We start from the raw sequence: 10,590 nt of genomic DNA, 5'->3' as shown, positions 1-10,590 counted from the left end.
AGGAAAGGAGGAATGAAGTAAGGAGAGAAGGAACAGAGGAAGGAAAGGAGGGAGGGAGGATGAAAGGAAGGAAGGAAAGGAGGAATGCAGTAAGGAGAGAAGGAACAGAGGAAGGAAAGGAGGGAGGGAGGGAGGGAGGAAAGGAGGATGAAAGGAAATGAAAGGAGTAAGGAGGGAAGGAAGGAAGGAGGACAGAAGGAAGAAGCACAGCTGCACTTCATCCTCTTCTTCGTCGTATCAGAGCAGAGCGAGGCGACGTCGAGCTCTTACGTAATCTCCTCCGACACTGAGCTGATTGTGCCGAGAGCAGAGCGGACGTCTGTCGGGCTGCTAACGCTAACGCTAACACACATTCTTCCCTTCAAACCAAGAAAACGTCCAGCGAGCCGACCTCTGACCTCTGACCTTTGACCTCTGACCTGCCAGCTGCCGATCAGAGTGAAGCCAAACTCTTTAAACCTTTATTCTCATTTTTAAAGAAGATAAACAACCTTATTTAAGCCTCCTGTTGTCCTCATGTCAAGGAAGGAAGGGAGGAAGGAAGGAAGGAAGGAAGGAAAAAAAGAGATAAGGGGGGAGGGAGGGCGAAAGGAAAAGAGTAAGGCAAGAAGGAAGGAAGGAAATGAGGGAGGAAGGAAGGAAGAGAAAGAAAGAAGGAAGGGAGAAAGGAAGGACAGAGGGAAAGAAGGAAGGAAAGGACTGAGGAAAGGAGGGAGGAAGAAGGAAGGGAGGGAGAATAGAAGAGAAGGAAAGAAGGAGGGAGGGAGGGAGGAAGGAAGGAAGGAAGGAAAGAAGGAAGGAAGGAAGGAAGGGGGGAGGAAAGAAAGAGAGAAGGAGGAAGGAAGAGAAGGGAGGAAGGAAGGAAGGAAGGAAGGAAAGGAGGGAAGGGAGGAAGGAAGGAAGGAAAGGAGGGAAGGGAGGAAGGAAGGGAGGAAGAAGGAAGGAAGGAAGGAAGGAAGGACGGAGGGAGGAAGGAAAGGAGGGCGGAAGGAAGGAAGGAAAGAAAGGAGGCAGAAAGGATGGAAGAGACAGAAAGAAGGAGGGAGGGAGGAAGGAAAAGAGGAAGGCAAGAATGAAGGGAGGAAAGGAGGGAGGATGAAGGAAGGGAGGGAGGATGGAAGAGAAGGAAAGAAGGAGGGAGGGAGGAAGGAAGGAAGGAAGGAAGGAAGGAAGGAAGGCAGATTAAAACTTTATTACTGAGGTTATTTTCTGTTCTTAACATTTTTCTCATTTTTTCTCTTTTAATATTTTACATAAAAGCATTTTGAATTGTTTTCAGTCTATAAATAAACTCATCCTGCCTCGTTTAGTGTTTGTAATAAAAGATTTATACTTTACTAAGTGCATCAAATCTAATCTGATGGTTTTATTATTATCAATGAGTTCATTTTTATTTATTGTGTTTATTTTAATATAAATTCAGGACTTATAATAAAAAGATAATGTTACGTTTATTTATTCATTTTTATTTTCTACTTTATTTTATTTTTTATTTATTTATTTATCTTTTGTTGCTGGTTAGATTAGGTTTTAGACCTGAGAGGGTTTGAAGTGTCGGTGAGCAGCGAGATGAGGATGATGATGATGATGATGATGATGATGATGATGATGATGATGATGATGATGATTAAATGGGTTTAACTTGATTTACTGGCCCATTAACAGACAATTAAATCTACTAATTAATACAAAATAAAGGATTCATCAGTTGGGTAAAGTTTAAATGTACAGGTCTGTAATTAACTGTAAAGTAAAAATGTAATTAAACATTAATTAAAGATAAAATACAAACAAAGGTTATTTGGGTTTAGTTAGTGTTGAAGTTTCCTTTAAACTGAATTATTGATTAATTAGTTGTAGAGTTCAGCTGATCGACAGGAAATCCATCGGCAAGCTTCTTCACCCTCCTGTCGTCCTCCCGGGTCAAACTGACCCCGTCTGTTTTGACTGTTCCTTCCTTCCTTCCTTCCTTCCTTCCTTCTTTCCTTCTTTCTGTTTGTCCTTCCTTCCTTCCTTCCTCCCTCCTTCTTTCCTTCCTTCCTCCCTCCTGTCCTTCCTTCTTCCTACCTCTTTCCTCCTTTCTTTCCTTCCTTCCTCCCTCCCTCCCTCCCTCCCTCCCTTCGTCCTCCCTTCCTTCCTTCCTCCCTCCCTTCCTTCCTTTTTCCTCCCTCCCTTCCTTCGTCCTTCCTTCCTCTCTCCTTTCCTTCTTCCCTCCCTCCCTCCCTTCCTTCCTTCCCTCCTTCCCTCCCTCCCTTCCTTCCTTCCTTCCTCCCTCCCTCCTTCCTTTCTCCTTCTTTCCTCCCTCCTGTCCTTCCTTCCTTCCTTTTTCCTCCCTTCCTCCCTCCCTCCCTTCGTCCTTCCTTCCTTCCTCCCTCCTTTCCTTCCTTCTTCCTTCCTCCCTTCTTTCCTCCCTCCTGTCCTCCCTCCTTTCCTTCCTTCCTCCCTCCCTTCCTTCCTTCCCTCCCTCCCTCCCTCCCTTCCTTCTTCCTTCCCCCCTTCCTTCCTCCCTCCTTCCTTTCTCCTTCTTTCCTCCCTCCTGTCCTTCCTTCCTTTTTCCTCCCTTCCTCCCTCCCTCCCTCCCTCCCTTCGTCCTTCCTTCCTTCCTCCCTCCTTTCCTTCCTTCTTCCTTCCTCCCTTCTTTCCTCCCTCCTGTCCTCCCTCCTTTCCTTCCTTCCTCCCTTCCTTTTTCCTTCCCTCCCTACCTCCCTTCCTTCCTTCTCCCTTCCTTCCTTAACTCGAGGACAACAGGAGGGTTAAATGTGAATATTTCTGCTTTCTTTCCTCTTTTATGACACTAAACTGAATATTTTCATGTTTGCAGACAAGACGAGACGTTTCTATCTCACATCTTGAGCAGTGATTGACTTCTTCTTTCATTTTGGACCAAACAGCTGATGAGTTAATTGATAAAATAACCAATAGATTGGTTGATAATGACGATAATCATTATTAGCAGCTTTTATTAGTTTATTCTTCTCATCTTCAAAGACTTTATTTATTCTTTTGATCTTCAGCAGACTAACAGACGCTCTAGCTCACATCATCTATTGATTATAATTATTCTATTAGCAGCTACTAACTGAATACTGTCTCTATTATTAGAACTTAATTATATTATTATTTCCTGGAAACTTCCTTGGAAACTGTTGAGACTCTTTAAATGAAGCATCAACAGTAATAACTACAGGACATATCTGACATAAAGCTGAATATATGTTGAAATTAGGATATAAAAATATAAAAAAGTACAATCAGGTTCTTTCTACGCCTTCTTTAAACTTGATTTCACTTCATTTTTTTCTGTTTTGCTTTCATATTTGTGGATATTTACAACTACACAAAGACTCAACTGTTCATAATTCATATTAACATAAATGTCACAGTGTCTGACAGCAATGTTATTAGTATAAAAATACTCTAATTAAGGCTGGGTGATATAGATATATAGCTGGGATGACTATCTGTGCTTTCACAAAATATTTGCACAATGAGATTTTTGATAGATAATAATCAGTAATGTGGATTTAATGACTAAGTGGGTAAAAGGTAAACACTACAGCAGCTAGAACAGTCTGGTAAGTTCAGATAATTACATCATTTTACTGTAACGCAACTTTTAAAATAAGGAACAGACAACACGAGGAAAAGCTGTATCACCATATTACAATATCCACATTTCTGAGACGATATATAGGCTAGTCTAATATCACGATAATAACGATATAATAGATATATATTGCTCAGCCCTACTTCTAATTACATTTAAGCATCAAAAAAGTCCAATAAGTCCAAACACACAAACTACAAGCTCAAAGTAATTCACAGTTTCACCAAAGAAGACAAAAATATCACCGAAGCTCGAAAAATCAATATAAACTCACTAATAATCACCTTTTATCAACTAATACAACATTACTGTATTTATCTTCTTCTCAGTCTGAAGGTAAAGACACTATCAGTTTGCATAAATCACTGCGGGTGAACCAGTGCTCCCAGTATAAAGCAGTCAATGGCAGCAGCAGCTGGTTTACAGACCCTCCGGGACCTCCAGGCCACCGGCTGCTCCCGGCCACCTGCCCGGCCAGGAGGCTCTCTAACCCGGCTACAGCCTCCACACAGCACCGGGGGATGAGGCGAAGCGGACGGAGGATTATAATTTTTTACTTTCATTTTGTTCCTATATAATAATCTTTCAGAAAGCAGCTCAAACGTGGATGAAGGTGTATTATGAAGGTGAATAAGTCATATTAATAGTATAGCTTTCTTATTTTAATCTATAAGTTACAAGGTAAATGTAATCAGCTGTTGCAAGGCGAACCGATCAGCTGTTCGGTGAGATGAAATTTAAAAAAAAGTCCGGTGTGGATATTTAAAGGTGTCGGTGGTTTGTTGCTGCTGGTTGTGTCACTCACCACATGTAGTCCCATCCAGGGTCTCTGCTCTGCTGCATGGGTGTCTGCCTGGGAGTCAGGAGGAAGAGGAGGAAGAAGAGGAGGAGGAGGAGGAAGAAGAGGAGGCACATGGAGGAGAAACCGACCCCGTTAGTCCGTTTTTGGTTTGGTTTTGTTGGTTGGTTTTGTTGGTCTGAACTCCGAGCTCCGTTTACCGCAGCTCTCACCGAGCCTCACACACAATGGCGAAGCGGAGTGGTGGAGGTGGAGGAGGAGGAGGAGGAGCTGAGGGAGGAGGAGGAGGAAGAGGAGGAGGAGGAGAAGTGTCACTAAAAAAGGAGTGACAAGACAGCGAGAATATGGCACTACAGCGTTTCCTGTTACAAGCTTCAAAGTAAAAGAAGATAACTTGAGGTGAGGTCATATGGTTATAATGTGGGTCAGTAACAAATAAGGGTTGACAAAATGATATAAAAATAGTTTTAAAAGCAGCACCAGGTTTGTTAAAATGTATATTTTGTATTTTTGTTGGTTTTATATCATTTGAAATTACATTTACACCGTTTAACCAAAAGTAAGACTGAATGCTCCTGAAAATGTCAAATGGTGTAACCACAAAAGAATGATGAATATTAAATATTTTATCCACCTACAGTGTATTTAAGTGGACTTATACTAATAATGACTTCCTTTTAAACTATTTTTTTAGTGTTTCTACATTTAAATTGTTAAACAGTTTCCTAAACACAACAATTTTTTCTAAATACATTTTGAAAAAATATGTAAAATTTGTTAAAAAACATAGTGTTGTTTTACAAAAGTGGATTATATTTATTACACATTTTAGTTCACATCTATTTTCTTGTATATAATCAGATTTTTTTTTTAAATAGCCAATTGGTTACAGCAATTGACAACAATGGGTTGCATCAAGTAATTTACCCAGTCATACACACACACAAACACACACATACGTATGTGTATAAGTATATATGTATATATGTGTGTGTGTGTGTGTGTGTGTGTGTGTGTGTGTGTGTGTGTGTGTGTGTGTGTACATGACGAAAACATCTTTCATGTAGGGGAGAACAGGGTAAAAAGTGTTGGTACTGAAAGTTTCACATTTTGGAAGAGATGTTACTATCAAGGTAATTTCTGTAGCTAGTAAACCACTAGACATAGAGATGAGAGGAGGTTTAGTGTTTTTTCATGTGAAAATCTAAATATCCAGCTCTTCAGTGTTCCTCTCCTTTTACAAAATGAGTTTATAATAAAACAGTCATTACCATTAAATAGCGTGAAGAGAGCTTTTTTTTCCTGTTTATGTTGTCTTGATGCAGTAGATGTGTTAGGTTGTATTTGAATTAAACTAAACATTTTAAATTAGTTTCTAAGTTTTTTTTTGATTTTTCGCCATTAAAATAACACAGGGACAACCAACCACATAGTGTGTGACGGTCCATATCTTTTGAACAAAATCAGCTGAAGGAGAGTAAGATCACTCTGTTCCTACCTGACACTTGGTCTTTCGTTTCCCTCGCCCGGACGTGGGTCACCGGGCCCCCCCTGGAGCCAGGCCTGGGGGTGGGGCTTGGTGGGGAACACCTGGTGGCCAGGCCTGCACATATGGGGCCCGGCCAGGCACAGTCCGAAGAGGCGACATAGGAACCCCCTTCATGTAGACTCACCACCCGCAGGAGGGGCCAAAGGGGTCGGGTGCAATGTGAACTGGGTGGCGGCTGAAGGCGGGGACCTTGGCGGTCCGATCCTCGGCTGCAGAAGCTAGCTCTAGGGACGTGGAACGTCACCTCTCTGGTGGGGACGGAGCCTGAGCTTGTGCGCGAGGTTGAGAAGTTCCGGCTAGATATAGTTGGCCTCACCTCGACGCACAGCAAGGGCTCTGGAACCAGTCTGGAACCAGTCTCCTCCAGAGGGGTTGGACTCTCGTCCACTCTGGAGTTGCCACTGGTGAGAGGCGCCGGGCAGGCGTGGCAATACTTATTGCCCCCCGGCTTGGTGCCTGTATGTTGGAGTTTACCCCGGTAGACTAGACTGACTGTTGTCTGTGCCTATGGTCCAAACAGCAGTTCAGAGTATCCACCCTTTCTGGACTCCTTGGAGGGGGTGCTGGAAAGTACTCCCCTATGTCTGTGCTCGTCACAGATTGTCCATAACAAACACCATGTTCAAGCATAAGGGTGTCCACATGTGCACTTGGCACCAGGACACCCTAGGCTGCAGTTCGATGATTGATTTTGTAGTGGTGTTGTTGGACTTGCGGCCGCATGTCTTGGACACTCGGGTGAAGAGAGGGGCGGAGCTGTCAACTGATCACCACCTGGCGGTGAGTTGGCTACGATGGTGGGGGAGGATGCCGGTCAGGCCTGGCAGATCCAAACGTATTGTGAGGGTCTGCTGGGATTGTCTGGCAGAGTCTCCTGTCAGAGAGAGTTTCATCTCACACCTCCGGGAGAGCTTCAACCATGTACTGGGGGAGGCGGGGGGCATTGAGTTCGAGTGGGCCATGTTCCGTGCCTCCATTGTCCTTTTTGGCCTGTAGGACTCCGGAGGCAGCAGACAGGTACTGGCAGACCAAGCGGAGCGCAGCTGCGGCGGTCACTGAGGCAAAAACCCGGACATGGGAGGAGTTTGGTGAGGCCATGGAGAACGACTTCCGGACGGCTTCAAAGAGGTTCTGGACCACCATCCGGCGTCCCAGAAGGGGGGAAGCAGTGCGCCGTCAACACTGTGTATGGTGGGGACGGTGCTCTGCTGACCTCGACTCGGGACATTGTGGATCGGTGGAAGGAATACTTCGAAGACCTCCTCAATCCCTTCAATACGCCTTCCGGTAAGGAAGCAGGGCCTGGGGACTCGGTTGTAGGCTCTCCAATCTCTGGGGCGGAGGTCGCTGAGGTGGTCAAAAAGCTCCTTGGTGGCACGGCACCGGGGGTGGATCATCCGGTGGATAATGTGTCATTAATGTGTCATTAATCTGGCGGTGATTTTGCCAAAGCACTAATTTTTTTGCAGAGAGTAAGAACATTTCAGTGCACATATTAGTGAATGAGTCCCACTATCGGTAATTACATCTAAAAACCAGAGCTGGAGGACTGGATGAGACAAAACTGGAAATACAGGATAGGCTTTGACATTAGACTCTTCAGATAAAACTGAAAGTGTGTCACTGACACAAAGCTGCAGTTGAGACACGTCTCTGGGTTTCTGTCTTTTGAAAACTTAGTAATCCGAATTCAAAGATCAACAACTCGTCTGAATTTTTGCAAACTCTGGTGAGTACAGAAGAACATTTGCTGTGTTTCAGCAGGTTTTAACATAAAACTTCAGCTTTACTCAGAAATAAATTTGTGTGATTTCTATTTCATAATGACACTTATCAAAATGACATTTCAGTTCTGTGCAATTCAAAGCTGCTTCTTTTTATATTCCAATAATCTTATGTAAATAAAACGTCTTTCTTGTCTGTCACACCATGTACAAAGGGTGTTGTCTCTTGAGGATTTTTGACATTCTTTGCTTGATCAGTTTCCTGCTGAGCCCAGCATCTTTCTTACAGTCATACTTTATTATGTTTAAGTATCTGATGAACACTTCTTTAATAACAGCAAAACCTAACTTTTGTCCACAATGTGTAGATATGTCTGCTGCAAACTGTCTGCTATCTGAAGATCAGTTTCTGTGCTGCATCTGTCTGGATGTGTTCACTGATCCAGTCACCACACCATGTGGACACAACTACTGCAGAAACTGCATCAATGAACACTGGAACAGGAATGACCAGTACCTGTGTCCACTGTGTAAAGAGACTTTCTACATAAGACCTGACTTGAGGGTCAACACATTGCTCACTGAGATGGTTTCTAAGTTCAGACAGGAAGCTCAACAGAAAGCCAGCAGCAGCAGCTCAGAGCAACAAGCTGCCAAACCAGGAGAAGTTCCCTGTGACGTCTGTACTGGAACCAAACTGAAGGCCCTGAAGTCCTGTCTGGTGTGTCTGGCCTCCTACTGTGAGACTCACCTGGAGCCTCATCTGACAGCTTCACGTCTGAAAAGACATCAGCTGATCGACCCAATGAAGAACCTGGAAGACAGGATGTGTATGAAGCACGATAAACCTCTGGAGCTGTTCTGTAAGACCGACCAGACATGTGTCTGCATGCTCTGCCCTGTTTTAGACCACAAGACACATGAGTTTGTTCCTCTGAAAGAAGAATATGAAGGAAAGAAGGCAGAGCTGGGGAAGACAGAAGCTGAAATTCAGGAGATGATCCAGAAGAGACAACTGAAGATTCAAGAGATCAAACACTCGGTTGACCTCAGTGAGGAAGCTGCAGACAGAGAGAAAGCAGAAGGTATTCAGGTCTTCACCACTCTGAAGGAGTCTGTTGAGAGAAGCCTGAATGAGTTCATTGAGACGATTGAAGAGAAGCAAAGAACAACAGAAAATCAGGCTGAAGACATCAAAGAGCTGGAACAGGAAATCTCTGAGCTGAAGAAGAGAAGCTCTGAGGTGGAGAAGCTCTCACACTCTGAAGACCACCTCGACTTCCTCCAAAACTTCCTGTCCCTGAAAGCTGCTCCACCCACCAAAGACTGGACAGAGGTCAGCGTCCATCCACCATCATATGAGGAGACTGTGGTGAGAGCTGTGGCTCAGATGGGGGAAACGCTCAGTAAACAGATGAAGAAGCTGCTTGAGGCTGAGCTGAAGAGGATCCAGCAGTATGCAGTGGATGTGACTCTTGATCCTGATACAGCAAATCCCTGGCTCATCCTGTCTGCTGATGGGAAACAAGTAAACTGTGGTGATGTGTGGAAGAATCTCCCAGACAACCCAAAGAGATTTTTTCTTTATGCTAATGTGTTAGGAAAGCAGAGTTTGTCTTCAGGCAGATTTTACTTTGAGGTTCAGGTTAGAGAGAAGACCGACTGGAACTTAGGAGTGGCCAGAGAGTCGATCAACAGGAAGGGAAACATCACATTGACACCTCAGGATGGTTTCTGGACTATACTGTTGAGAAGTAGAAATGAGTACAAAGGTTGTAATAACCCTTCAATCGATCTCTCTCTGAAGTCTCGTCCTCAGAAGGTGGGGGTGTTTGTGGATTATGAGGAGGGTCTGGTCTCCTTTTATGACGTAGATGCTGCAGCTCTTATCTACTCCTTTACTGGCTGCTCCTTCACTGAGAAACTCTACCCACTCTTCTGTCCGTATCCTAATGATGGTGGTAAAAACTCTGCCCCTCTGATCATCTGTCCTGTCAATCAAACTGCCTGATCAATACCAGGATGCTGATTGATTAGAGTCCAAACAATGATAAGCTGATGAATTTTAAATTGAAAAGATTCACTGTCATCCTTGGTAGCAAGCGTGAATATTCAGCAGTAATGTACAGTGTAAACTTATTGTCATCAGGATAATTCATATGTTTTACTCTGTCTCTGCATATTTAAATGTCCTTATTCATGCTTTTTAGTTGTAGTGTAAAATTTGGGCGGTAAATAGTAACAATGAACAATGTTGTATCTGCTAAACGATTGATTTTTTACTGTTATTTGCTGAAGATAATCCAAACTGAGGGCATTATGATAAAATAAGAGGTGTATGTGATTCTGCACTTAATGAGAGAAGCACATTTGATGTTCTGATAACTATACACTAAAATGTATGTGATTAAATATACAACACTTTTACTATGATTATCTTTAAAAAACAGAATGCAGTAAGAAAAGTAATTGAACAGCATTAGAATTGACATGGCCTATAGTGAATACAGCCTAAATTAAGTGGCCACCAGCTGGATGAACTGTGGAAAGATTAAAAAAAACTGAAGTCTCAAGGCCAAACTCTGAAAAAAAATCTACTGGTATGAAAAAACTTCATGCACCTGCGTTTCGTTTTAATCGAGAAATGGATGGAGTGGGCATCATATTGATCTGTGCCAAGAAAGTTGTTTTGAAAGGAAGCTGATTGGTTGAAATTTACTCGGCCAAAGGGGAAGTCCCACTTTCTCACCACTGTCAACAAAATTATCAGTATAAAAAGAAACATTTATCTGAGATCATTGTATCATTTCTGCATAGACGCTGTGTATGTTCTGGTTCCGGGTGCTTACTGTACACAATAAAACTCTAACTGCATTCAGCTTGACGACTCTTGGTGATTTTCTGATTGAAT

At 43.2% G+C, this 10,590-nt stretch overlaps 2 protein-coding genes across 2 annotated transcripts in view; one reads left to right on the top strand and one right to left on the bottom strand.

Annotated features, from left to right (window-relative positions):
• LOC128376904 (SERTA domain-containing protein 2-like) overlaps nucleotides 1-4,438 on the bottom strand; it is a 15,677-nt gene extending 11,239 nt beyond the window's left edge. Inside the window, exon 1 of the mRNA XM_053336760.1 lies at nucleotides 4,413-4,438. The gene's annotated coding sequence lies outside the window, so the exon portion shown is untranslated. The remainder of the gene's footprint in view (nucleotides 1-4,412) is intronic.
• A 3,611-nt stretch (nucleotides 4,439-8,049) lies between these two features.
• On the top strand, nucleotides 8,050-9,690 carry LOC128379448 (E3 ubiquitin-protein ligase TRIM21-like). Its single transcript, XM_053339069.1, has one exon. The coding sequence runs from the start codon at nucleotides 8,050-8,052 to the stop codon at nucleotides 9,688-9,690; it is 1,641 nt and encodes a 546-aa protein (XP_053195044.1).
• Nucleotides 9,691-10,590: the final 900 nt, after the last annotated feature.

Source organism: Scomber japonicus, chromosome 2, assembly GCF_027409825.1.
Source record: "Scomber japonicus isolate fScoJap1 chromosome 2, fScoJap1.pri, whole genome shotgun sequence".
Lineage (NCBI taxonomy): Eukaryota > Metazoa > Chordata > Actinopteri > Scombriformes > Scombridae > Scomber > Scomber japonicus.
The sequence above is the reverse complement of the archived record's forward strand: the minus strand, read 5'-3'. Positions and strand labels throughout refer to the sequence as shown.

Bases quoted from the DNA above. Each gene is read 5' to 3' on its own strand.
- LOC128379448 (XM_053339069.1), top strand. From the start codon at position 8,050: ATGTCTGCTGCAAACTGTCTGCTATCTGAAGATCAGTTTCTGTGCTGC.